The following is a 27,001-nucleotide window of genomic DNA, read 5'->3' as shown; positions in this document are numbered from 1 at the left end:
TCTTCTTTGGTTAAAGGCCCAGGGCCCACCTGGTCCACAGACATTTCAAAGTCAGGCAAGTGAGGCTCTGCTGAGGGTGCTCCCATGCAGGAGTGGCCAGGTGGACTGGGCTGTGTGTGAGAGAGAGGAAGTGGGGTGTGTGGCAGATGGAAGAAAAGTTTGCAGCCATGGTGGGCACTGTGCTGGGAGGTAAATTCCCCTGGCTCTTGCTGGCTGAGGGAGGGGAGACCGCTGGCCCCAGAGCTCAGGGATATGTTTTATGTACTTGCCTTCAGTGTTCAACAGAAGCAGCTTTAAACAGCGGGGCATAGAGAGGAGCCCCTGAAGAGACCAGAGTGGGGGAGGGCCAGTGCGTGGGCCGAAGAGTGGATCTCTGCATGACAAGAAGGGGGTGGGGGGCTCAAAGAGCAGCGTCCCATCTTGACCACCTAGGCAGACTCAGGGTCTAAGGCGAGAGTCACCAGGAGCTGAACTCTGGCTAGCAAGGCAGGACTTCCTCCTTTATAGTGGGCAGGTGGTCTTTGGTGGAACATGGGAAGTGAAATGGGGAATTACCACTGTGAGGGGCTGGAGGTGACACACCAGCCAGTGTGCCCCTCTCCATCACCCTCCCTCCCTTCTCGGTCCTCCCTCATCCTGAAAAATCCCTGTCACCCAAAGGCTTGCCTGGAGGCTCTGAAGGAGTCTCACGGTCAGACCGCAGTGTGCATCCCGTCTACTTCCGGCCACGGGAACCATGCTGAGGCAAGGGGCTACTACCGCGCCACTTCGCAGGGTTCACACATACTAGAGTCTATGAGACAAAACTGGGCTCACCAGCTCCGCTTCTGACTTGGACTCTGGAGCCCCATCCCAGGAAGGCTCTACGGAACGAGGTGGAGCCCTGCCCAGAGCCTGAAGCATCAGCCAAGCCAAGTCACCTGGGCTGAGAGGGCCACAGCTAAAAGTCCTGATGAAGGTCAGGAAAATGGCAGAGTAAGCTCTGAGCTCTACATTGAATTCCCTCCCCAAAGTCCTGTCCCCAGCACACAATTGAAGGTGTGTCCCCTCCAAGGACGTCAGATGCAGCCTCAGACACTGCTCACTCCAGGCTCCGAGTTCTCCACCCTAGACCAACCACAGAGTTGCAGCTTTCGGTGCCCATCCCCTGGTGGGTGGTCTCCACCCTCCTAGAAATTCGTGCTGCTCCTCAGGGAGAACAGCTTGGAGCCCCTGGGCCATTCCCAGCCAAGGTGTCAAAGATGTGGGACCAGCCTGAGCTTCTCTGACCACACAGCTGTGAGACTCCTTATCCCAGCTCTAACTGCCTGTAGCAGAGGAAGCCGATCCAGAGCTGCCCACAGGAGAGATGGAGGAACCCCTGCCCAGTGCTGAGAACATCCAGGGTCATTTACCTCAAAGGAAGCAGTGGGAAAGGAATACCCTCAAACCGGTGGCAGTTGTGACCACACGGCTACCCGTCATGGAAACCACAACTCAAGCCGGGGTGGAAGCTTTGCCCCTGCTCTGCCCTTCACTGGCAGAAGTCTCAGCCTGGGAGGATTCGCTCTTCCTCCACTTCTGCCCTGGGCTCTGGGCCCCAGGCACCCGTGCCTGGTCTGCAGGGTTGAGGTGCCATCTGGTGGCGAACATAAGAACTGCACACTACTCTTGCTCTGCCTGCCACCAGCATGGGAGGGCCAGGGGCCAGCTTTTGGCAGCTGAGATGGCCTCTCATTTGCCCGACTCCACATTAAGAGTCCTGGTGTCCAGATGCAGAAACAGGCCTTGGGAACCTGGCACTGTTGCCCGCACTGACAGGCTGGTACCCACCAGGAAGAGGACCGGTTAGGACAGAACAAGAGAGATGAGAACCCATATCCGGTCCCAGTGAGGTGAACTTGGTACTGACCACCAGGCAGTCCATTCATGCTGACATTCTGGACACCATTGTCCTTCTAGAAGTGACAAGAGAAGGGATCTGACTCTTTCTGGGTGGGACTCCTAAGTAAGGAGAAAGGTCCCCAGCCTGGGCAGGGACGGCATGTTTGGCTCACACCCAGCAACCTCCTGGAGCACAAGAACATGGTGGCCAGCATGTCACCGCCTCAACCTGGAATGATGGTAATCTGCTGGGGCTGTGTCATCCACAGGAGGGTTGTCTTTTCCATTCTTGTCTTTCTGATTCTTAAAGTTAAAAACATGAACGGTAGTGTCCAGAGAGTGACCACAGATGAGAGAGACAAATGGCCTGTCACTATGCACATCTTGAGAGCACAAAAGCCACACTGGGGACTGGGCAGCCCACGGGTGTACCTTTCCCTGCAAGAGCTTTAGCCTCTGAAATGGGGATCCCCAGAAGGACCTCAAGGACCCAGCCCACCAAGTGTCTTCTTTTTGGGGGATAAGACATAGAAAGAGGATCTCACTGTGCATCCTACATTGGCCTCACACTCATGGCAATCCTCCCGCATTAACCTCACACAATCCTGATACACACGAGTGTGAACCTGCATGCCTAATTCTAAGGCCCACACCATCATCCCGGGACCCAGCTCCCAGCTTGTTCTGCACCTGCCCACCGCAGACTGGGGAGGGCAGAGAAGGTCACACAGCTCTGAGAAGCACGTGTCTACCTTGCCAGGAACAGAGGCCTGACATCCGCTACCTTCTGGCCCTGGGATGATCACTTAGGCCACCTCATCCTTCATCTGCCCCTATGGTTATGAGTCTAAGGACACCTGGGAGATCCGAGGCCATGACTCAGAGCCACAGCCAAGTGTCACTCTGCATCTCTAATAGACAAAAGGAGAATTCATGCTTAGGCCACACCCTAGGTCCTGAGAAGAGGAGGTAAAAGGAGTGACCTGAGTCCCAAGTAAGAGAGGGCAATCCCAAGGCCTCTTCCAGGAATGTCTGGAAACCCCCAGGTCCATTCATCAGGGTCTGCCGGGATCCTCTAGTCCTACACAGGGTGCTCTGAGGCTGCAAGTGGAGAGGGTGGATCCGGGCCAGAAGCCAGGGTTAAAAGCACAGAGATGGGCCAGGCATGGTGATGTCCTTTAATCCCAGGACTTGGGAGGCAGAGACAGGTAGATCTCAAGTTCAGTCTGGTCTATAGAGGGAGTTCTAGGACAGCCAGGGCTACACAGAGAAATCTTGTCTTGAAAAAACCAAAAAACAGGGGTTGGGGATTTAGCTCAGTGGTAGAGTGCTTGTCTACCAAGCGCAAGGCATTGGGTTCGGTCCTCAGCTCTGAAAAAAAAGAAAGAAAAAGGAAGAAAGAAAGAAAAAAGAAAAACAACAACAAAAACAAACAAAGAAGTCCAAGAGATGGGAAGCACTCAGGGTGCGTCTGGCTCTGTGACTCTGAGTTTACTCAGGCCCTGAAATGAACATGGGACATGGAATGCCAAGGCCACAGTGAGTACGGTGAAATAGACCATGTGGCCCGTCTTCATCCCAGGCCAGCTGTAGGCAAGAAGCTGTGGACAGCACAGACTCTCACACACACATTTCTTTCCCCAGCATCCCCTAGGCACCACCAGCCAAGGAGGGGTGAGTATGTCTAAGTAGCTAGCCCCTTACCACCACTCCAGGCTCCTCAAGGCCATCCGGGTGTCATGGCAACATGGGCAGGAAGCGGCTGCCATGGCAACTGGTGTCCAGGGAAGTGTGCTGCCTAGCAACAGGGGCCAGGGCCACTCTAGCTCCTAACAACACACTCTAGTTTCCCACACTTTCTGTGTGGCTGTGAGTCTCTGCACCTATCCAGGACCCCTACCCAGTACAGACTCAGCCCTTCTGCCTGGAGCCAGGGCTTCACACAGACCCTCACCCCAACCCAACACACCAGTTTGCAGGTTGTTGAACACGTTAGCACAGCTGATGCTCTAAGCAGGAGCCAGCCATGCTGCAGACTGAGGATTCTTCTTTCCTTCTGGACTCCCCCACCTCCCAGGACGCTCTGGAGCTCAAGACCATACAAGGACCGTGAAGACAGAGAAGGCATCTTCAGGTCTGGCTCTGAGAGAATCCAGCCTTCCAGATAGGGCACAGCTCAAGCAAAGGTAAGGTGATCAGAGAAGGTGGGGTTCCAGGTTAAGGGAGGCACCCTAGGGTCTCAGATAGGAGTGCAGAAGAACATCTAAAGTGCCCTGAGTCCTTCCTCACGACTGCTCAGCAGCTGTAGCCCAACCTTAGCACCTGGAGTTGTGACCTGAGGAGCCTAGCCTACAGCCTCTGTGTGAGACTGCTCTAGTCATCCAGGACAGGAGTCCCTAAGGATCCTGAGCATCTCCTGGGCACTTAGCAGGCTGGAGACACAGAAGACAGGATGAAGCCACCACCAATGTCAGCTACTCAGGGCCTATGCTGGTGCTTCCCTTCACCCCTACCCACAGCCACCAAATGCCATCCAAGGGCCTTCCTAGCATATCCTGGTAGACCCCAGAGAGGAGCGGACAGGCAGAGGGCTTGGAAGACCTAGCACCCTCCAGGAAACTGAGTAGGCAGCTGCTGAGTAGTTTAGGACACACTGAGGCAACTCCAGGCCCTTCCCATTACACTATTGCCAGTCTCTGCCTGTTGCTATGGTGTATAGATGTGTCCCATCCCGGGAAAATGCAGAGCTCCTGCTAGTGTGGCCAGCTGGGCCAGCTCTGCCACCGGTCTCAGTGGCTTCTGCTGGGTGTCCGTTCCAGGTCTGCAAGACAGCAGGAGAGAGACCATCTATAAAGGGACCGCAGCAAACTGAAAACGGAATCAGAGCACTGGCTGGGGGCAAGCTTGTGCTCCAGTACTGAGTATGGCAACTGCTAACAGAACTTTCTAGGCAAACTCTCTGGGTCTTCATTCCAGACATCGGAGCTGGTACAGGGAGATGTGTGGCAAGACCCTCACTCTTCTTAGACCTGGACCATCCCTGTAGTTGAACAGAAAAGGCACCTATTAGCTTTCTCAACTCCCTCATAAACAGAGACCAAATATAAAGGAAAACAGAACCAACGAGCCATCAGGAGGAAAAAGAAAATGTAGGCTGCAAAAGATATTTTTCTCACCCAAAACCACTCTATTCTGAAAAGAGAACAGGATGCTCTGAAAAAAGGCGCTGCATCCAGGGGTTAGCAGCAACACCTCAGGAATCAAAAACACGACCACTGAAATTCAAAGGTTTTTTAATGAACCATCATGTGCTACTAACACTTTGGTCAACAACAGGCCACACGTGGTCCCATAAGAATGCATAATATTGAGGGCCGAGAGTGACTCAATCGTAGCTGCTTGCCTATCATGTGCAAAGGCCTGGGTTCCATCCCCATCACTGCTAAAAACTTTTGGTGGTATTGAAAAACTCCTATCAATTAATTATGCCGTAAGGCATCGTGACATAATGTAGCCCTCATGCTTGTAGTGGGAATGGTAAGAACACACCCACGGCTCTGCCAGTGGAATCGAGTGCAGTACACACGAGGTGCCGTGCCCAGCACTGCAAAACAGCAACAAACAGCTGTGGTCCTCCCTTATGCATGTGCCATGAGATGTTTTGTTATTTTAGTGTGTTTGTGTTTGTGTTTGCCTGATAAAGGACTGGCTGTGAAACACAGCTGAGTTCATGGGAGTCTCTGACACCTAGTGCTCAGTTTTCCCTTCTGTGCTTTTCCTCAGCCTCACACCGCTCCATTCAAAACAATGCAACGGGCGATGGGTTCTTCACGCCCAGCTTCCACACGGCCCAGGTGTGTAGGAAATGGCACCGTCTAGGCTTACACTTTAGAACACCAAATCACTTACTGGCAAGTTCCTCAGAATGCACCCCACCATTAAACGACACGTGACCGCATATAGTGTGAGAGAGAAGGGTCTGAAGCTCTGTCAGTAAGGAGCTTGCCGCTGAGGCCTGAGGCCTGAGGCCCGAGTCGGACCCCTAGGAGCCCTGGAAAAGGGCAGGTGTGGTGGCACACACTGTAATCCCAGTGCAGTACGGCTGAGATGGGCAGATCTGGCCAGATCTGACTGGCCAGCTAGCTTGGTGTAGCCTGGTCTAATCAGACTGCTCCAGGCCCCATCGAGAGACTCTGAAACAAAACAACAACAAAAATACTTCATGGACACAAGGCATGTACACAATGAACATGCAAGCAGGCAAAACACACATACACACAAAATACAAATAAATAAATCACACACGTGCATGTACACAAAAAATAAATATTTATTTTAAAGTAAGGGAGAGTTAAGACCTGAAGAATTTGACATACAAATATTAAAGATATACAGGAGAGACCCAACACCTGGGAGTTCCAACGAAGTGGGGAACAGAAGAGACTTAAATCAATGAGATATTACACCCCAAGATGGAACATCCATGGGGCAGCAGAGATGGCTCAGTAGTTAAAAGCAGTTCCTGCTCTTGCAGAGGACCTGACTTCAGTTCCCAGTACCCACAGCAGGTGGCTCACAATCACCTGTAGCTCAAGTTTCATGGGATCCAGTGCTATCTTCTGGCCCCCAAGTGCATGCACACATGTGCATATACACATACACACAAAGATACACATGATACATACAAATAAAAATATATTAACTATTAAAAATGAAAAAACAGTTGGGTGGTGGTGGCACATGCCTTTAATCCCAGCACTCAGGAGGCAGAGGTAGGTGGATCTCTGAGTTCGAGGCCAGCCTGGTCTACAGTGGGAGTTTCAGGACAGGCTCCAAAGCTACACAGAGAAACCCTGTTTCAGGAAAACAAAAAAAAAAAGAAAAAAGAAAAAAAGAAAAGCAAAAACAAAACAGCTAGGCTGGGAGAAGCTCAGGGATGGGAATGGCTACCCTGTACGCACAAGACCCCAGATTGCCTCCCCAGCACTGCCAATAAACAAAACATGCAACTTGGCCACCAAGCACCCAGAACTATGAGCAGCAAGACATCCGTCAGCATGGAACGTCGGGGCCTCTGGGGTCAGAAAGGGCTGTCAAGCAGAGAACATCCTCAGACTGGCTTTCCAGCCTGACCTCGGGACGGGTAAGACGACACTAGACTCATGTGGTGTCATGTCAGCTGTACCCACTCTTAAACAGACACGAGCGTGATTTAACCTGGGCTCAGAAGCAGGTCATTGGCAACCTGACTGGACCTGAGGGCATAATCAAAGGGGTGGGGTCTTGATGGTCTTACCCGTCCACCTTTAGTCAGCTGGATCCTGACAGGGCCACGTAGCAGAGGGGCTTGAACTTGGGTGGTCACACTTGATCTCTCCCAGGGCAGTTTTTCCTCGAGTCAGCCTTCTGAGACTGAACAGGCACCATGAACACTCCTCCATACACAGAGGGAATGTACAGAGGGAACACATCGTTGCAGGGGCCTCGGAGATAGTGAGAACAGGCCTGGGGCAGGGGTGGACCACTAGCCTCGCTTCTGCCCCAGCCCATTGTGACCTCCCTGGCTGTACCCAGGCCTTTGTGACTGTCACCCTGGGTAGACTTGTGAGCCAGGGTGACATCTAAAGTGCCCTCAAAGAGAGTGGCAGGTCAGCCAGGCCAGAGCCTGGACCTGGGGTCAGAAAGGGGTCACAGGGAGGAATGGAGGGGCCAAACCCCCTGGGGCCCTGCGGACACTCTCATCCCCAGTGTCCCCCAGCCCCAGTTTCAAGCAGTCATGGAGGATGCCTGGATCAGCCCTGTCAGGGATATGTAAGGTGGCCCTGTCTGGTCCCCCATCAGTCCACTCAGTCACTAGAGTCTTCCAGACCTTTCCCTGCTCCAGGGACAGGGGGTGGGGGACCCAGAGTGGGAGGAGTGGCACCTGGGATGTTTCTGTCAAGTGAAGAAGCAGAGATGCCGAGGCAGAGAGCTCAAGAGCCAGCAGGGTCCAGACACGAAGTGGAGGCTGAGGTAGAGTGGGGCTGGCCCCTGCATCCAGGGCATGAACAGGTGCCACATAGGCAGGCAGCATCCCCCACCTCAGGACCCAGGCCCTGCCCATGTCCAACCATGCCTCCCGGAGGTGGGGCCACAGCCTCACCCAGGACAGCTCCCACGAAACTCCAGAGTGGGACACTGGGATCTGCAGAGCAGTCCTTTCTACAGCTGGAGCAGGAGAACTACAGCCTGGTGAGTGCATCCCATGGGCCAACGGGCACTCCCTGCTCCTCAGAGCTCTTGCCCAAGCTCACCTGCCTCGGCTTCCTGCCTAAGAAGCAACCAGGACAGGTGACCCCCCTCTTTGTGTCCCTTAACCCCAGAAAAGGCAAAACCAGGACCTTCGGGAGCAGCTGGGGGCCATCCTGGGGCCAGGGCAGCAGTTCCTTCCTCTGTGTGCCGAGCACTCAAGCTGCACAGCCCTGGCCTGGGTAAGAGGGAATGCGCAGCCCTGGACCCCTGCAGCAGCACCTCGAGCTGTCCACAGGCTTGGGCATGACCTGGGGGCTTTCCCACAGTCCCCTGAGTCTGCCAGCACCCGGCCCCTGGAAGACAGGGCACCTGTGCAGCTGCCGCAGCAGCAGGAGCTCTGCCGGGGGCAAGAGTCCTTTGTGCGGCAGTCCCAGGTGGGCCCCGGGGAAGAGGGGCATGGCCTGGGGAGCAGGAAGCAGGCTCTTGTGCCCACACTGCTCCTCCCCACCCAGAGTGAGCTGCAACAGATCCGACTGTCCTTTGAGAGGAAGAAGATGGCCATTACTGAGGTGCCTGCTTGGCTGGTGGTGGGAGGGAGCCCCTGCTGTACCCTTGAGTGTGATGCAGGCCCCCATTCCCTGCCCCCAGGTGTGGGACGGTGTGGCTGAGGTACACATGGCTCTGAACAACCAGGCTACTGGGCTCCTGGTAGGTCATCAAAGGGCCGTGGTAGGGATGACAGCCACGAAAGGCTGTGGGTATGGCACAGTGGAGGGGCAGAGGGCCAGCTTCATCTCCCCTGCCTCCTAGAACCTCAAGAAGGATATCCGGGGTGTGCTAGATCAGATGGAAGACATTCAGCTGGAGATTCTGGGGTGATGCGGGGAACCCGGGCTGAACCAGGTCGGGATGGGGTGGACCCTTCTCGCATCTCCAGCCCCACAGAAGAGGTGGTGCCAGGGTGGGGGTGAGGGCTGCATGGTCCTCACAGAGTGATTCCCCCAGGGAGAGGGCCCATTGCCGCACTCAGGCTAGGAAGCAGCAGCAGCAGATGTCATGCATGGAGGTAAGTCCTCCCTGCTCCCTTCTGATTCCAGAGTCCCCACCCAGGCTACAGCTAGGGAGTCTTGAGAAGTGGACTACAGGGGCCAGGTCTCAGGACTAGAACCCAGTGGTGGCAAAAGACTATCCTTGGGAAGGGAGAGAGGAAGGAGCTCAGCTGGTTGAGCCCCAGTGGAGTCCGTATATATTGTGGGCACCTCAGGGCTAGGGTCCTGCCCTTCCCCAAGGCCCCCAAGATACTGAGAACAGGCTCTGACCCAGCCCCCTCCCCAACAGAAAGAGAGGCCACAGCTGGGATGTTCCGAGGGCCTGAAGAGCCAGCTCTGGTAGGTCACTTTCTGGGCAGAGCCCAGTCCCCCCAGGATCATCCCCATGGGCATTCCCTACCCCTTAATTGCCACCGCCTGCAGGCTGCTGGCCTTGAGGCTGCTGCTGGGTGCTCTGCTGGCCTGCACAGCGGCCTACGTGTACGTGGTGGACCCCGCACCTTTCGAGGGGCTGGTGCCACCCCTGCTGAGCCGAGCCGCCGTCTGGAAGCTCAGGGCCCTACTGGGTCCCTTCTTGCGCCTCGAGGTAGACGACTTCCTGCCTTTCTAGGCCAGAGGCACAGAGGCCCCAGAAAGGAGGCCAGGTGGCTGGTGCTGCCCCTGGGGCCCAGTGGCTTTAACTGGTTCCTGCCTGCCTACAGCACTGCTGCAGAGTCCCTACCAGGAGCGGCAGAGAAGGGTGGAGGAGGGGCTTGTCCCGAGGGCTGGGCCTGCAGCTGGACATACAGTCATGACACACTTTGCATGTAAGCTTGTTTCCATGGAAACTGGGGTTTTGGGGGGAAGAGGTTTGGGAACTCTCTGAAGGCACTGTTGGTCTGGTAGTTGGGGTGTGGTGTTGGGGCCCCTGCCTCAGATCCCAGTCTTGGCTCCTGTCTGCCCTCAAAGGTTTTCCTCCATAAAGGCCCCCTGGAGCATGTGGAGTGTCAGGATGGTCTTCCCTAAAAGGCTACAGCTGGCAATTACGGGAGTCCTTGGGGCTCACCTCCTGGATGAGGTCCTCCTGGGGACCTCAGAAGTCAGAGCCCTGAATCTGCTGACCCACCCACCCCATCTTGTCAACCCTGCCAGGGCTATCAACCCCTCACCCCAAGGTCCCTGTCAGTTCAGCCCCCTGGCACTGTCCAAGGCTAAAGTAAGGGGGTTCACATTGCTGGATAGTGCCACGGAGGTAAACACAAAAAAATTTATTAGGGTAGTTGAGGGAGAAAATCTTGTAGAACAGAAGAGTTTTGTGGACTCTGTGTCCCCAAATGGGAGACAGAGCTGCTGCCCAGAGTGCACCCAGGACAGGGCCCCTGTGCAAAAGGGGGGGTTGTCAGGGTTCGGTTCTGCCCTTCTAGAGGCATCCAGGCCTGTGGGCTGGGGTGTTCCCAGAGCATCACCCCTGAATACAGAAGGCCCAGGGGGGGTCAGAACAGGCAAGAGGCAGAGGTGGATGGGCCAAGTCTGTGGCCCATCAGGCTGGCTGACAGCTCCAGGACTTTAAGGCATCTGTTCGTGTGCTTGGGGTGGAGTGGAGGGGTGCAGTAGCCTGCAATGACCTGAGACCCCCACCCCAGCCCAACCCACAGAGGCCTGGGCTCCCCAGAGGAGTGGCTTAAAGTGCTTGGAAGGGATAGGGAGGCTGGGGTGAACGTCATGCTGGTTCCCAGTAGCTCTGGGGCCACCCCCAGTGGGGCACTGGACCCCTGCAGCAGATGGGGGGACTTCCTGAGGTCACCTGGACACAGGGGCATGGGCCCTGGTAGACTGATCAGTCAGATGTGGCTGGTTGATAGGGAATGGACAGGGATCCTGGGCCACATCCAGCCCCACTATGAGCTCTACAGCAGCCTGGTCTTCTGCATCTCCAGCAGGTTGTTCATGGCCCTAGAGCCACCTACTGGTGTCCTGCTAGGGACCTGAGAGGCTGGGGAAAAGGCTGGATGCAGCGGAGTGTAGCCGACAAATGGTCCCACGGGGGGGGCGCCCCAGCGGCCACGCTCCAGGGGGCCCGCAGCGGCGGGTGATCCTCGGGATGGCCGAGGTGGCACAGGTGCAGGCCAGGAGTCCCCCTAGGAGGGCCACGCCACCCCCATCCACGACTACAGGTGCCAATTCGCCCCCTGCGGGCCGATGTCCATGAGAGAGAAGCAGAAAGGTGGAGGTCAGCTGGGGTACAGCTATGGGGCCCTAGGCTCTGGACACCTCCCCAAGATACTGGACCTAGCCCAGCCCTCTCCAGCCCTGCTCTGAGCCCTAGCTCAGGAAAATGTGGCTTCCTGGCACTCTGTAATCCCTCCCTTGGCATATAGCACAGAAGAGTGATTTCTAGAAAGTACAGTAACTTCTGTAGGGCTCTCAGCCAGGTGTTGGCCCCATGTGCACCCTCCAATGCACCTGCCTCGGAGTCCCAGGAGGCAGCTGTGGTCCTAGCCTGTCACCACAAACCCTGCTGTCCGACATGACACAGACTCGCCAGCCGAAGGCCAATTACCAACTGGCCTGACTTGGCACGTCATCAGAAACGTACAAGAGGAATGTGCCGTCCCGTGCCAGCTGGCACCCCTTTCCTGACACCCTCCCCTGCATCCACAGCCGTAGCCTTTGCCCAAGGAAAGGATCAAAATGATTTTTCCTTTTTTTAATAAAATTATAGATATATAGATGTAAATATAAAAACGTAAAACAGACAATGCAAGCGGACACTGCCATGTGCTTACTCGGGTCCCTGGTGCCAGGGGGAGAACTGACCCGCCCTGATATGCTTTCCAGTGGCACTGGCCAAGCCAATGCTGGGAACTCTGTATGCTTTGGGTGAGGACTCTCCAGTTTGGCAGGGTAGGCCTGAGAGTGAGTGAGGGGCTCCAGGCCCCACCAGTCCCTGGGGCAGCATCTGCCCCCCTGCCCCCCGCTCTGGCCTACCATCCTCCCATCACCTCCCACAAGAGCATAAAGCAGAAGTTAAGGCTTTGATGAAAGAACAGTGGCAGCCGAGCGCTAGGACATCGGACGAGGCACGGCAGCACAGCATACAGACATGGACCACCAGCCAGGCAAGACAGAACACAGGGAGCTAGGACCCTGCTACAGCTGGATTATCTGTCCATCCATCCATCCCAACCCAGAGCAGGTCAGGGTTACACTCCTTGCAAAGCATAGGCCTTGCCAAGCAGCAAGCTACCAGCTAGGTCAGTGAAAGGCCATGTATTAGGAGCAGCTGGGAGCACAGGGCTAGAGCAACCCATCCAGAAAGGAGAGAGTGGGCCCGTGGGACTGCTGGGGACTGGCCTTGGGAAATGAGGGCAATAGGGTGCAGGGCTGAGACTGGCTGATGGAGGAGGCGGTCCAGGTCCCCATCACAGCCCACAGCCTTGGATCCATCTGCCCCATGAGTAGATAAGTTGACGAATAGGCAGAGGCCGGAGCACAAGCTTGTGGAGGCAGGGCTTTCTTTCCTGTTGATGTGTCCACACCAGGCTTGGGTAGCCTCCTCTCCCTGGGGCAGAGAAGTTGATGGGGGTGGGGGAGCTACTGTGGGGATCCTGGTCCCCGTGGAATCACAGCAGATGAGTGGTGCTCAGTTCTTACACCGAGATTTCGTACGTAGTCCCACCCACGCCGGACACCTTCTTAACCAGCGTGTGCCGGGCAGGGCTGGCGTTGGGCCCCATGGGGCTGGCAGCAGGCCCCAGACGGGCCATGCCCGGGGACTGCCCGTTAAGCTTACTTGGGGGGGTCTTCAGCTGAGGGTGATCCCTGCATCAAAACATGCACACACAGTGAACACAGGACAATGGGCAGTAGGACACATGCAGATGTGGACCCTGGGCAGTCCTCTCCCTTAGAGGGCTGTGCTATCACAGGACAGACAGATATTGCCAGAACTGCCGTCATCCTCATGGGTACCTTGATCTCTCCCAGTTGAATCAGCCAAAGAGCAGCTAGCCCGAGTCTTTGGGCCCTCACCTGTCCACGGGGCTTGAAGTTGGGAAGCCCAGTAGTGGACTCCCAGCTCTTTCCCCACTGTCTCTCAGGAAGATGAGGGCAGCACTGCCCTCTGACCTGTCTAGAGCTGACGAGTGTCCCCGCTGGTCTCCCCACCTCACCTCTCCCAGGAAAACCAAAGAGCTCCTGCACAGGAGAGGTACCCTATGGGTCCCACACAGGGTCTCCTCTCAGGACTCACCAGAGACCAAAACAATGAAACCAATGCTCAGGTGCCTGGGTCCCACCTTCCCTTCCCCATTTTTAAGCATGGAGGCCCCTTGCTTTCTGGGGCTGCATGCTCAAGTGCGTATCAGGTGTGATGAGGCAATACCCCTCAGTCTTAGCATGCTGAGCACATGTCAAGGCCAGGGGAGGACCATGTGCCTGGGAAGGGAGGAGTCCACAGATCCATGTGTGGCTGGCTCTAGGGAGGGCCCTGGGCCAAGTCTGTGCTGGCTCAGCATGCAAATGTGTCTGTTCCCACATGCATCATGTACCCAGAGCCAGACCTTCCACAACAGGGTAACTAGGGGCCTTGAAGGTAAGGTAAAGCCCACCCACCTTGCACTGTCCCTGTAGACAACCGTGGGTCTCCAGGTTGAGCTGGGAGAACCAGGTCATGAGGGGCCCTGCACAGACAAACCCATCTACACTTCTGCGCACCCACCTCTGCATAGCCAGTGAGGGTGGCCGGTCCGGGAGGTCCGTATGGATGAAGGCGACAGCCTTGGAGCCCGTGTAAGAAGGAGATCGGGGAGTGCCTGGTGGGGAAGGCAGGCCCTGCCGGGCAGGTGACCTGTGTGAACCACTGCCAGGCCGGGGTCCTGGGGCATTGTTGTTGGCTTGGTCAGCCTGCAGGGAGGAAGAAGATGTCCGAGGTGCCCGACTCATGGAGCTTGATAGTGAGGACAATGACGTCTGCAGGGCAGGATTGCGGGCACCACCGAAGCCAGGACCAGCCACGAGGTCATCCCTGGAGCCATAGCGCAGCACAGAGCCACAGGGACCTTCCGATAACACACTGGCCTGTTGCAGGCTGTAGGAGCTGGGTGTGTCATAGACACCAGAGTCGCCAAAGAGTGAGTCAGTCTGGGAGCGCAGCAGCCGTTCACGCTCTTCCCTGTCCTTGCGCTCCTGGATAGAGGCCATGATGGTCCGAGACAGGTTGTCATAGCGCACAGGAGAGGGTTCCCTAGGCCGGGGACCCAGCACAGGGCTGAAGCTGCGGGGTGGGGGCCGTGGTGGATCTGATGGCCCAGGGTGCAGGTAGGGTGAATGGTAGCTGGCCATGCCAACAGAAGGGTGTGTGGGGCATGCGTGGCCACCGGGTGAGCCAGGGTTAAGGAGGCTGTCATAGGACAGGCTGCCATTTCGGTTGGGCAGTGCATGAGGGGCAAAGAGACCACGGTGAGGTGTGGGGGGCCCACCTTCAGAATGCAGTGGCTGTAGGGTCATGTGGTCCCCACCCCGCCGGCTGGCAGCCTTGAGACTCAGGGAGCGTAAGGCACCTGAGAAGGCATCCGTGGCATTGAGGGGTGGGGAAGGGGGATAGGTAGGGTGCAGACCACCAGGCCCATGGTCTGGGAGATCCAGGCTGGGCTCGGACACAAAGTCTAGACTGTGGGTGCTGTCATCTGCCAGAGTGAGGGAGTCAGGGCCTGAGACCTGTAGGAGGACAGGGTGCTCTCACCACTGGCCACCCTCACCCCTTACCTGACCCTAGAGCACCAAGAACTCTGAGGCTGTGCTTCGATACACCAGCCATGGAAGCAAGGGCCACTAACACAACCTGCAGAACAAAAGGTTCCCGTCCCTGCCCCACAGCCACCCACTATGGATGGAATTTGGAACAGAAGACTCAGTACCACGTTCCTAGAGTTTGTCTCCCAAGGAGAGGTGGTGTGGAGCTTGCCTCTACCTACAATCACCAAGACAGGCTACACGGACCCTTTCTAAGGCAACCAAGGGGATAGTGTAAGGCCAGACAGCTGGTTTCTCTAGATACACAGGTCTGTGGTCCTGGATCTCTCTAACCTAGAGAGCCATAGCACAGGCAGAGGGCTTCTGTAGTCACTGTGACTAGGGCTGAACCACGAGCCCTCAAATTCCAAAGCCTGAAGGAGTAATATTGTCCTGGTATACTCAGGCAGCCTATGGATTCCTTTGGGGGGCACAGATCAGTCACAGGAAGGTGGTGGCACAGGAAAGGCATCTGAAGCCCATCACTCCAACCTACACAACCCTCCTGCTGGGCAACAGGGCTTACTACATTGCCCCTAGAACAGACCCTCACCCATAGGGGCCCAGGCTCACAATCTCACTCAATGGACCAGATAAGGAGAACCCCAGGGTACAGCTGGTCTAGATGTGTGGGACTCTTAGGCAACCTCTAGAGGAATGGCAGCCTTGGGGACACCACAGGCTGCTCCATGCTGCTGACTATTCCAGTGGCAGACAAAGGAAGTACTTAACTCAGGAAAAGAAATGTGCTTTCTCAAACAAACCTTCGATTCTTCTGAGGGCTTCCCATGGGTCTTACAGAATGACTAATGGTGGAATTCCAGACATCCTAACTACTAGAGGGCAAAGCTGCCCACCTGGTCCATGGGCAATGCCAATGGAGAAAAAGATATGCCAGGCCAGGACGATCTCACATGCTCCCCTCTCCAAGGGACCCCAGCTCAACATGCCCACAGGATGGAGTCCTGCTAGACAACTCTGTGACAAGGACGGCCTTGTCAGGAGCACAAGAGGACAGGGACAGGACACCAGGGCCAAATAACGCTCTCTCCAGGGACAGACCATTCCCAGGGGCAGGTTCTTCCCAGGTATGGGGCCTTCCCAGAGGTAGGGCTATCTCCAGAGTTGGGCCCTTCCCAGAGGCAGAGCCTGGACTTACCTGCTCACTGGGTCCACAAAAGGGTGTCTTGGGACCAGTGGAGAAAGCTGGCCGGAACTTATACATGGCAGGTGTTGGGGGGCTGGTCCTCTGTACTGATAGGGCACTCTCTGGGAAGAGGGATCACCGTCACGGGGAAGTCACACAAGGGTCAGTCCATCTCCCCTTCCTCAGCTGCCCTCCACCTCACCAGCACTGCCAGGTCTTGGGGTCTTCAGATCTCTTCCAAAGGTGCCAGCTTCTATCTTGGGGGGCAGTGGAGGTCCAAGGTCCAGGGGCTTCTCATCCAGCTGGTCTAGACTGCCCTTGGACTAGCGAAGAGGGAGCAGCGATGGGTGAAGTGTGGTTTTGATTTTTTTCCTTTTTTTTTTTTCCTTCGGTTTTTCGAGACAGGGTTTCTCTGTGTAATTTTTGGAGCCTGTCCTGGATCTCACTCTGTAGACCAGGCTGGCCTCGAACTCACAGAGATCCGCCTGACTCTGCCTCCTGAGTGCTGGGATTAAAGGCGTGCGCCACCACTGCCTGGCTCTTTTTTTTTTTTCAAGACAGGGTTTCTCTCTGTAGACCAAGATGTCCTCGAACTCACAGAGATCCACCTGCTTTCGCCTCCCCAGTGCTGGGATTAAAGGCATGCACCATCACGCCTAGCTTGAAGTTTAGGTCTTTTTAATAGTATCTTCCTGACACATGCACAAACTTGCCCAGTTTCTCTACCTCTTCTCCCTGTCCCCACCCATACACCCCACAGCCCCACTCTCAGCCTCCTTACTGTTCCAGTCCAGACCCCCACCTTGCTGCGGCCAGATTTCAGCCCATTGTCGCTAAGTTTGACCTTGAGGGGCACAGCTCGATCCAGGAGCTCAGGCCTCAGGAAGGGTGGCTTTAGGCTCACTGAGAGCGGCATCCTAGGGGACTCCACCACATACCTGTACCAGGGCAAAGAGGTCAGTGGCCAGACAAGTAGGCCTGGACAAACAAGGCGAGGCCAACCCCACCTGTCCAGTGCAGAAAGGAACCAGGCTGAGGGTCTGAGGCTGCCCACCCCACACCCAGAACAGGCCTCCTTGTCCCCCTGCCCAGGCCGGGCCTCACCGGGGCGCCAGGGGACTGCATAACACGTGCTCCACGTTCCCATAGCAGCCTCGGGTGAAGGGATTCACACCCCCGCGGAACTTCCCAGTCACCTGTGGACATGGGACCCCTCAGCCAGCCTGGCCACCCAGGACAGGCAGGGAGACAGGCAAAGGTAGATGAGGTCCTTAAAAGTGGTCTTCATGGGCAGCAGTGTGGGCACAGTGGGCCCAGCAGTGCCCTATACCTGGGTTATCTTTGCCCGCCCTCGCAGGAAGTTAAAGCGTTTCCAGGCCTTGAGTTGGTGACTGCGATGTTCACGGGTGGCAAGCGTTCGAGGGATGGGTAGCTGTGGCCCACACCCTGAGCCCTCCTCCCACAGCTGCCTAAGTAACCTCACGTGAGGGTTCCTGAGGCCCAGCCCTCAGGGTGTGCACCTGCTCATTGGTGGTGCGGCCCCGCGTGACCAGTACCACGTGGAAGCCAGTGAGGCCGATGACAGGAATGAAGAAAAGGCCAGCCACACACATGACAGCCATGCTGGCCCGTTAAGGTCAACAGCTGAGGCAAGAGCATGGGAGCCCACCCCACTCCAGTGACACCGTTCTGTGGTCCCCTCTCGCCTAAGCAGTGACTCTTCTGCTGACCCCCCAGGACACACTGCTGACCCCCCAGGACACACTGCCTTGGGCTGGACCGTGTGAGGATCAAGGATACGTGATGGTGGTGTGGGCAGCTCCCAGCCCCTCTGAATGGTTGAGCACGTAGACCAGGCCGAAGGCCACCACACCCACCATGTGTGCACTGAGTGACAGCAGGAACAGGAAGAAGTAGCGGTAGTTGCGACGTCCAATGCAGTTGTTGACCCAGGGGCAGTGGTGGTCAAAGTCCTGGCAGGGGCAGGGTGTCAGAAGGCGTGAAGGGTAGGGACTGGGCACAGGGCCTGGTGGGGAAGGGCAGGGCGGTCACCTCCACACAGTTGTCACAGACACTGCAGTGTGAGCAGCGGGGTGGACGGTAGAAGTGGCATGTGGCACACCACTTCATGCGGACCTGGATGCCCCGCACATCCACGTTCTTGTACAGTGGGGCCCGGAAGTCATCCTCCTTGTCCTCGTCCTCGTCCGCTGAACATCAGGAGCCCAGTAGGGTGGCAAGAGTATAGGAAGGTGAGTTTCCTAGCAGGAGAGGACCTCTCTAATCTCTGCCCAGCCCACCTACTGGGAATCCCAAATCATCCACTCACACTCTAGTGAGAAGAAGCAGACGAGCTGCCCTCCACAGGGCCCTACCTCGGGGGAAGACTCCTGGGTCCATGAAGGTGGCCATACTGAAGTTGGCCAGGACAAAGAGGAAGAGGATGCCATTGTAGACAGGAATAGCTGGAGACACCGCTCTTGTCAACCATGGGCACCTGCAATGGACAATGGGCAGAGAGCTGGGGCTGGGGGATGAGGGAGGAAGGTCAGGGTTATAAGGCGCAGCCACAGGTATGCATCTGGGCCCACCAGGCCGCCAGCAGGGCCACTGGCAGTCAGTCACACAAGCAGATCTTAGCCCATCGCTCCTCCTTGGCTGTCTCCACCATGCCCAGTGTAAGTTCCTTGGGCTAGCTCTGACCCTGGCAGCCCCCAGAGCCACGTCTGGAACACAATTCACAGCTGAGAACATACCTTGGAGAGGACCACCAGCCTAGGGCCACAGCATTGGGGTGGCCACAGAGCTAAGCCAACCCAAATGCAACTTGCCCAGGCTGCCATACTCCTAAGAGACCCAGACAGGAACTGAGAACTCCTGAGGCCAGCAGGCTACCCAGCAGCTTGAGTCAGGCCATGCCAGAGCTGTCTCTGGCTCTTCAGCAGGGGTGCTTTCTGAGGTGTGGAGAGCCGCAGGCCCGCTGCAGCCAGTGCCTGTGGGACAGCCTCCTTTACTGGCAGGACACAGCCCCCAGTCCTGGCAGTCCCTTCTTTTGGGTTTGCCACCCTGTTTGCACAGGAGACCTACAAACCCTGGAGAAGCTCATGCCCCTACCCGTCCCATCTCTCACCATCCCACAGCACTCAGAGCCAATGCTGCCGCCTCTTCCAGGAAGCCTTCCAGAAGGCCCCTCTCCGTCGCATCTCTGCAGTGGCTTTGCACATCTCCCTCAAACACACCTGCCTCGGCCCTGATGGGGCTTGACCAGACTCCTCTCCACAGTGACATGCCAGGTCTTCACACACGCACGCACGCACGCATGCACACCCGTCCTGACCCTGCAGTGGTTACTGAAGTCCACCTGCTAGGTTCAAGAAGCTCTTCTGGCCTCAGCCTCCCAGTGTTTCCTTCGAGTCACTGGCTGCCGAGAAGGGTGGTGGGAACACACAGGGCTTGACTCTCTTGCCTGTGCTTGGTCCTCTGCGGAGCCAGGCCAGTGGGGATTCCCTCACGGTTGTCCTAACCACAAGACGGAGTGATGGTGGCTGTCTGCAGGGCCTGCAGTTACCCGCCACCGAGTGCACAGTCCACACTGTGCGCCCACGCCTGCCTTGGCCAGGAGCCAGGCCCGCCGCCCCAGCAACCACCTCCATGGCAGCAGAACTATTTTTAGTGGGAAGCAAGAGGCTATTTAAAGCTCCTGCTTCCCACGGCAGCACCCTCTATGGGTCCACCAGCCACGACACCCCATCTTCTTCCCTGGGCCAGCATGGACATATATACAGCATGACAACACGGGCCACAGCCACTGGTGTCCAGCAGGAGGTCACACCAACCTGTCAGCCTGGAGTGTTCACCTCTCACCTCTCTGTATTTCCCATCCCTGACTGAAACACAGATGGCATTAAAACACGTCTGTGACCTCCAATACATGCTGTTCAGCAAAGCAATGGTGGCCCCCTAAGGTATGGCCAGCTCAGCAGTGAAGAGCTCAGCAGGCAGGGGAGACACCCCTGAGAGAAGCAGTCGGGCCTGCTGGGACAGAGTCCTCTCCAGCTTGAGTTGGGTAGAACACACCAGCTCCCCCCAATGGATGATGGGAGGGGCTGGTTCCACACTGATACATAGTAAAAATTCAGACCCCATATTAAAAAGTCAGCAGTATAGCATGAAACCCTAGTGGCACCTGCGGAAGTGGTGAGGGGTCCCAGGGCGGCTGTAAAGGACAGGCAGACACAGGTGTGGAAGAAGAAACAGGTGGGGGTGTACATGGGGAGACCAGGCACGGGTTCGGTCCTTACAAGACTTTGTCCCGCACAAAGTCCTTGGTGTTCCCAGCCATGACGTCTCCCTCTTTATATACAAGAAGCTGAAGACCACAGGTGTTTGGGCCAGGCTGACTCCTGGCTTTCTCATGGGCTAGCCTCGGGGATGCACTCCCTATGAAATAGAAAGGGCCTAGCTCCCAGGGCTTAAGAGTGTTCCCCACCAGCCTGGCCACCTGTATTCTGTGTTGCCCCAGGAGCCTCAAGCTCTTTAGCAGCCCAGATGGACGAGACAGTTGCCCTGAGTGAGATGCCTGAGGAGCAAAGGGGCAGCCCTTGGGCCACGTCTGGCAACCTGTACTGGTGGGGTAGCACTGGCGGTGAGGTGCTGGGTAGCCTCTGGCCAGCGTGAGCACCACCTGTATACACACAGCGGGGCCAGTGGGTATCAGGAGGTGTCCGCAGACCTGAGGTACCGTGAGTGAGTGGGAAAGTCACCACGTCACCATCCTTGCATCGTTTCTAAGCCCCAGAAGCGTGACCCAGGTCCAGGACCAAGCATCTGTCCCCTCGAGGAGGAGCCTGCTGCTGGAGCCCTCAGGCCTAGGGAGCTCCTCTTAAGGAAAAGAGGCCTAGTGGTCTCCCCACCAGGGTCTGGATAGGGTCCAGACTCAGAAAGCCTGTGTGCTAAGCAGGGATGGAGTGTAGGGAGGAGCACCACACATACTGGTACATGCAGAAACACGGACACGAAAACATGCGAACACAAGCATGCTCTAGGGCACATACACAGAGATATGTACGCACACAGAAGCATGAATTTGCAGCTCACAAATGTATGAAAGCACAGACAACCATTCCACATGTATGAACAACAAACAGCTGTAGACACGGGGACAGGCAGGACAACGTGCATGCAGACACGTACGGCAGGCACACACACCACACAGATGAGACTGCCGCACGGGCACACGTGAGTACATCCGTGTGGTACACCCCTCCTTCTCCCTGCTCAGGCTCGTCTAACCTAGGTCAGCTGCCCACCACTCTGGGACTCAGGCAAGCTCTCTGCCTCTCTGGGCTGTCCTTTCCCACTGCCTCCAAGGTCAGGGCAAGCATTGAGCACAAGGACCACTGAAGACTGAAAGGTCATGTGAGCACACACGAGAATACTCAGGGACATGCATGCAGGAACACTAGGTACATTGCCTGTAGAATCCATCCTACTCTAGCCCGGCCTACCAGACACCCCAGGCCAGCTCTACTCTGGCTGGCTCCAGGAGATCCCCAGCTGGAGGCAGCCCACAGACCCCTGCAGGCACCACTTTGAGTCCTGAACTTGCAGGAGGATCAGAAAAAGTCAGGCAGCCTAGAGGCCCTGCCTGCAGATGTGGGGGGCATCTGGCTTTCAGTGAGTAGGACAGCTCTACCTGATACAGCCCTAGAGACCCTTTCCTGCTAGGGACTGGTGTATGTGTATATATATATGTATGTGTGTTTCTATGTGCACGTATATGTGTTTGTGTGGAGGGTGTCTGCGTGTGGGGGTATCTGTATGTGTGTGTGTGTCTCTCTCTCTGGGGTGCCTGTGGGGGGGGTCTGTGTGTGTGTGTGTGTGTGTGTGTGTGTGTGTGTTCGTTCCCAGCCCCAGGGCTCCAAGAACTCTAGGTCTGAGATCCCTCTGAGCTGCAGTAACTCGGGCAAGAACACAAACCATCAGTGTGTGCCCCACCCAGGTGGAGGTCCAGAGCCCCGCCCTAGGCCAGCAGGGAGACACCGCCCAGTAAGGGGGTGACTTCAGGGACAGAACATCTGCCAAAGCTAAATGTGGAATGGAAATTTTTTGCTCAAGACATTTTCCTTGAATCAAGTTCTTCATTAGCACTGTATCTGAGAGCATCATTGGCCTGTGGGACATCCAGGACCCACAACAGCAGCCACTCACCTGGACATCCCAAGCACTTTAGAGTAGGAAACAGCTGCACCCACCTGTCCAATCCCTAGACATTTGAACAGACATAGAAACTGGTTCAGAAGAACCATGGTTTCCGCCACAAGCAGGACACCCTGGCATCGAGTTCATAGTTTTCACACCTAGGCCCTCCCATGATGTTCCAGTCATTACTAGGTTCCCCCAAGGCTGCCAGGGACCCAGACCTGGACTGTCTGCTGTCCCAGACTAGGCTTCTAATCATGCAGACGGCTCAAGCCCACCTGAGAACCAGCTCTACCTCCAAATGGTCTAATAGCTCCAGGGTTGGCCGCCTGATAGCAAGCCTCACCCTCGGGCATGCATTATCCATGTCCTTTGGAAAAGTGGATCTGGGGGCAGTCTGGCCTGGAGGAAGCCTTTGGACCCACCCCAGAACCAAACCCAGCTTGGCACTGTACCACAAAGAGAGATACATCCCAGCAGGAGCCCAGGAAGCTTCCCAAGAAAGGCGCTTAGAAGTCACCTCAGTTTCCCACCTTACCTCCAGAGAGCAGTCCCGTTTCACGCCCTGCCTATCCCTAGCCTATTCTAGGAAGAGGCCTGCACACCGGCGGGGCCTACCCTCTTGGTGAGCTGGAGTGGGAGGGAGTCCTTGGTCCTTTACTCCTCAGACTCCCCTTCTCAGCTGACCAACTCTCCTTGGCATGTAATTAAGTTGTGCCCAGAGAGGAGTAGTTCATACTCAGGTGTGCAAAGAGGAGACGGGAGGGTCACTCACCTCCAGGTAAAGTCCCAGGACCCTACATAGGTCTCCAGGGTAAACTACTCCCTTTTCTTGGTGTCTGGGGTGTCAGTGGGCTGGGGCAGAAACAGGGCAGGAGAAAGGCACTGAGTGAATACCAATCCTATCCTGAAAAAGACACCTAACCCAGTATGGCTACCAGAACTGCCTAGACCATGGCATACACCAAGTCAGCACAGCTGTCTAGCAGAACTTCTTCTGAAAACAGCCACCTGGAGTCCCCACAGCAGAGCCAAAGTGGGGCGGAGAAGGTCCGAGCCAGCCATGCCCACACCTTAGCGACTCACCCAAGGGGCAGATGAGTTGCACACAGACTGAGCAGTGCCCAAGTCATACCACATTCTCTGACTGCAAGGCCAGCTTAAGTCAGAGTGGGTACCCACAGGGTGAGGTGCTGTCTCCTAAAGGGAGGCCCACACCTCAAAGGCACCAACAGGTATGGGCCCAGAACCCAGCTTCAAGAGCAGCAGAGGAAGCTCTGCCCAGGAGAATGGTAGCAACCTCAGAGACTAATGCTGGGGGCTGGGTCAAGTTCCCAGGAACCACTACAGAAGGACCCTCTGAAACTACAGGAGTCCTCTCAGGAGAGGAGAGCAGGGGGCAGAGGGTTTTAATGTCTCTTCAAACTTTTATTCCCATATTTCATGTCTTAATTTTAAAGGTATGTTAAAAAGACACTGCCCTGTACCTGAGATACCCCACTGAGACAGAACCCCACTCTGACCTCTGGAGAACTGAATGTTCCAAGATGTGTTTCCTCTAGTCTTAGTTCCCCAAGCCCACCTACCACCCCTTCTTGTCTCACAGTCCTCGACATCTGAGTGACAAGAATACACAGGCTCTCTGGTGCCAGAAATAAGCCCGTCCACACAGGCCTTTTTTAAACTTGCTCTTTGCAGCCGGTGGCTCCCACCCAACCCCAGCCTCCAGGTAAGGACTCTCCTCCCCCAACAGGCACAGAACGCAGACTCCCACAAATGCTGCCGAAATGGAAAGGGTGGCTCAAGTCCACCCCAGGCTCACTCACATCTGGGGCTGTCCCACTTGGAAACAAATGGCCATCCCTCTGGTCACCTGTGCTGTGTCAAGGTTTAGGAATTGTAGAAAGAAACGAGTGGTCAGGGATCCTCAAGAATGACCACTAGGACCCCATGACCTGTGAGCCAGCCTAAGTCAAGAGGCTGGAGGCACTGGATGCCAGGCTAGCAAGAATGTTGACTCCCCACAACTGGTGGCCTGGCCTCTCCGGTCTTTTTGTCCCTCATGACTAGAAGTGTAGGAGCCTGGGTGCAGCCTGGCCCGGAACCTCGAACAGTATTGTGCTCAGAGAGGGCAGACGGTCCTAGCCAGGCCGGAGTGGCCAGCCGCGGCTGTGGGGCAGGCCACACCTACGCGGGAATCGCACGAATAACTTGGCTTTACAAGCTGGCCGAGACAAGGGGGCTCACAGCTCCCACTCTGCCTGCGAGGAGAGCTAGTGACTCTGGGTGACACGCGTCCCCCTCCAAAGCACCGCGGGAAGGAAGGGCTGCAGCCACACCCAGGGCCTGCTAGAACGCTCAGAGGGGCCAGGCATTCACCTGTCCGCGCTCCCGGGACGCAGTCTCTTGCCCTCGCCGCCCCCTGCAGATCCTCCCAGCCCGCGGCCGCCCCCGGGGGGCACGTGCACCCACTCGCCGCACCCCCTCCCCTCGGCCCGCCCGCTGCCACCAGGCGCTGGACCCGGCGCCGACTCACGTGAATACGAAGAACAGGGTGCTGGAGCCAACCAACAGCGCAGCGGCCGTGGCCACCGGGATGTACTTGGCGGGTTTGAGGCGCGTCCCGGGGCTGCGGGGCATCCTGGGCGCCGCGCCGCCGCATCCCTCCCCGGGGCCGGGCGGGCGGGGCCGGCCGGGTCGGGCCGGGGTCGGGCGCGCGGGCTGGACGCGGCGCAGGATCCGCCGCAGCGGCAGCGGAGGAAATCCCACCCTACGGGCGGCGGCGGCGCGCTGATGTCAGCGCGCCCCTTAAGGTGGACTTGGCGGCGGGGCCGCGGCGGGGGCGGGCCGAGGGCGGAGCGCCCGGCGGCCAACTCCTCTTGCAGGCCAGCCCGCCGCTCCACGCACGCGCCGCTACTTCTGTACTTGCAGGACCGTGGGAAGCCTGGATTTTTTGCTTGCTACCGCAAGCCCTAGCCTGAGATCCCTCTTGGGCCTATGTGCTCCCCAAGCACAGTCTCGGGGCAGGCTGAAGGTCCCCTGGCAGTCACTAGGGTGTGGGGGAAGACTGCTGTGACAAGGTAGGGGCATCATGGTTATTAAAACCTTACCCAACTCGAAGCCCTCCAGACATTAGAGTTGGGCCACGGAGTTCCTCTGCGTCCTGACTCAGGCCACAGGCTTGACTGAGGCCATGTGTAAGTAGGAGACTGAGAAATGCCTTTAGGAGGCTGGTGCCCTAAAGGAAGCGCCCGTACCCTGCCCAGGCCTTCAATAGAGGATGCGCATGCTCCCCACCTGCGGGAAATCCAGTCCCACCTGCCAGCGCCAGGGCGGTGTTGTTTAAGGTAGACCGGCCTTCCAAGGATGCTGCAGTTGTGGGCGGGCAGGCTAGGCATTTGCATTAGCTTCCCTTGGCAGATCAGCCTTAGTGTGTTTTGAGTAGGGACGTGGTCAAACTCCACTGCTCTGGTCACTCCAACAAAGGGGAGCAGTATCTACTCTGAAGCCTATCCGGGCCTGGGCGCGATGCCGACTGGCGGTTCTCCAGGATGAAGGCCCGCTTCTGTCTCCCACCCCTCCCCAGATGGAGATGCTAGGGGCCCTCTTCCCTTGGTCGCTGTTATCTGCTTCTGTACCACCAGAACCCGAAACCACCCCCGCCCTGCAACACTGCCATAGGAGGTTGGAGCCCACAGCACAGAGCTGGATCCCTTAATGTACAAACAGCATTCCAACAGCATAAACAGTGATGTGTTTTCTCTCAAATTTCTGTTCTGATGTTCATTTGATGCCAGAAGTCACAGGGGTCACCAAGAATTCTTCCAGCATTGGAAAGATAGGCAGTGAAAGGGCCTCAGGGCACAGTGGCAAACAGAGTGGACCCGCTCCTTTCTGCTCTCAGGTAGTATCCTTCTGGCCCTCTGCACTTGGCACACAATTCAGCTAAGTTCACCCCACCTATAGCCTGGACTTTGCTCTTGTCCTGCAACCCATAACACAGAAAGTTCAGAACCTCCATGGGCCTCTGAGGAGTCTCCCCAACCCACAGCTTCCCCCCAGCCCCTGCAGAATCCCTCTGGGTCTAGGTCTGATTCTACTCAGATGTAGGGTACCAAGACAGTCACTGCTCCACTGCCCACAGCCATGTAGGAAAACAGCAAACGCTGGTCCTGGAAGAGATGGCTTGCCTAGTGAGATCCTTTGAGTTAATGTAGAATCCCAGGCAGAGGTGTCCTGTGGGGCAGATCCAGCTGCTGAGGCCAGAGCCCAGTGCTGTGATGGCACCTTTCTTCCTGAATAGGACCGGAGGGAATGTGGGCACTGTGAGGCCAGAGTATCATGGAACCCACAGCCTAGGTCGGGAAAAGAGAATGAAACAAGAATGGAAAGTGGCAGTCAGCCTGTGGTGGGACCTGCGAGGGAGGAGCAAAGCAGCACACAGTGGCTCTTTCCACACTTTCAGCTACCCACAGCCTAACTCAAGATTTGTGTCCTGTGTGAGTGTGGTGGCTCACGTAGTACCAGCCCTTGGAAGACCGAAGCAGGAAGTCTGCTTTTGAGTTCAAGTCTGGCCAGCCTTGGCTATCTATACACAGTGAAACCCATCTCAAAATCCAAACAAGCTGGGCGTGGTGGTGCATGCCTTTAATCCCAGCACTGGGGAGGCTGAGGTAGGTGGATCTCACGTTTGAGGCCAGCCTGGTCTACATAGTAAATTCCAGGCTAGCCAAGCTAC

At 56.5% G+C, this 27,001-nt stretch overlaps 2 protein-coding genes and 1 long non-coding RNA gene across 5 annotated transcripts; 2 read left to right on the top strand and 1 right to left on the bottom strand.

Annotated features, from left to right (window-relative positions):
- Positions 1-3,710: 3,710 nt before the first annotated feature.
- LOC118588578 lies at positions 3,711-6,120 on the top strand. Its single transcript, XR_004945612.1, has 3 exons — positions 3,711-3,842; positions 3,941-4,049; positions 4,683-6,120. It is a non-coding gene; the product is annotated as an uncharacterized LOC118588578 (long non-coding RNA).
- A 663-nt stretch (positions 6,121-6,783) lies between these two features.
- Positions 6,784-10,824, top strand: Ccdc188 (coiled-coil domain containing 188). 2 transcript variants are annotated; one of them, XM_036195039.1, is made up of 9 exons: positions 6,784-8,094; positions 8,226-8,528; positions 8,607-8,663; positions 8,743-8,802; positions 8,905-8,969; positions 9,100-9,160; positions 9,433-9,482; positions 9,567-9,949; positions 10,092-10,824. In XM_036195039.1, exons 1-8 carry the CDS (start codon positions 7,564-7,566, stop codon positions 9,751-9,753), a joined length of 1,314 nt encoding a protein of 437 aa, XP_036050932.1. In that variant the 5' UTR covers positions 6,784-7,563; the 3' UTR covers positions 9,754-9,949; positions 10,092-10,824. The 2 variants fall into 2 exon arrangements, with proteins under 2 accessions (XP_036050932.1, XP_036050931.1); XM_036195038.1 differs by lacking the exons at positions 9,433-9,482; positions 9,567-9,949; positions 10,092-10,824 and having other exon boundaries at positions 8,226-8,663; positions 8,905-8,997; positions 9,100-9,153.
- On the bottom strand, positions 10,371-25,509 carry Zdhhc8 (zinc finger DHHC-type palmitoyltransferase 8). 2 transcript variants are annotated; one of them, XM_036195037.1, is made up of 11 exons: positions 24,800-25,509; positions 18,438-18,559; positions 18,115-18,272; positions 17,863-18,035; positions 17,583-17,685; positions 17,167-17,258; positions 16,865-17,000; positions 16,265-16,385; positions 16,075-16,184; positions 13,843-14,840; positions 10,371-12,944 (listed from the first exon to the last, which is right to left on the bottom strand). In XM_036195037.1, exons 1-11 carry the CDS (start codon positions 24,901-24,903, stop codon positions 12,773-12,775), a joined length of 2,289 nt encoding a protein of 762 aa, XP_036050930.1. In that variant the 5' UTR covers positions 24,904-25,509; the 3' UTR covers positions 10,371-12,772. The 2 variants fall into 2 exon arrangements, with proteins under 2 accessions (XP_036050930.1, XP_036050928.1); XM_036195035.1 differs by having other exon boundaries at positions 11,319-12,684.
- Between the last annotated feature and the right edge of the window lie 1,492 nt (positions 25,510-27,001).

Source organism: Onychomys torridus, chromosome 8, assembly GCF_903995425.1.
Source record: "Onychomys torridus chromosome 8, mOncTor1.1, whole genome shotgun sequence".
Classification (NCBI taxonomy): domain Eukaryota; kingdom Metazoa; phylum Chordata; class Mammalia; order Rodentia; family Cricetidae; genus Onychomys; species Onychomys torridus.
This window is presented reverse-complemented; position numbering and strand designations above follow the sequence as displayed.

Excerpts from the sequence above, each read along its gene's own strand:
- Ccdc188 (XM_036195039.1), top strand. The coding sequence starts at position 7,564 with ATGGAGGGGCCAAACCCCCTGGGGCCCTGCGGACACTCTCATCCCCAG. Across the intron at positions 8,970-9,099 it reads ATTCAGCTGGAGATTCTGGG|GGAGAGGGCCCATTGCCGCA; the intron begins GTGATGCGGGGA and ends TGATTCCCCCAG. Across the intron at positions 9,161-9,432 it reads AGCAGATGTCATGCATGGAG|AAAGAGAGGCCACAGCTGGG; the intron begins GTAAGTCCTCCC and ends CCTCCCCAACAG.
- Zdhhc8 (XM_036195035.1), bottom strand. The coding sequence starts at position 24,903 with ATGCCCCGCAGCCCCGGGACGCGCCTCAAACCCGCCAAGTACATCCCG. Across the intron at positions 17,686-17,862 it reads GCTGCCCACACCACCATCAC|CATGGCTGTCATGTGTGTGG; the intron begins GTATCCTTGATC and ends TTAACGGGCCAG. Across the intron at positions 16,185-16,264 it reads CCCAAGACCTGGCAGTGCTG|AGAGTGCCCTATCAGTACAG; the intron begins GTGAGGTGGAGG and ends CCCTCTTCCCAG.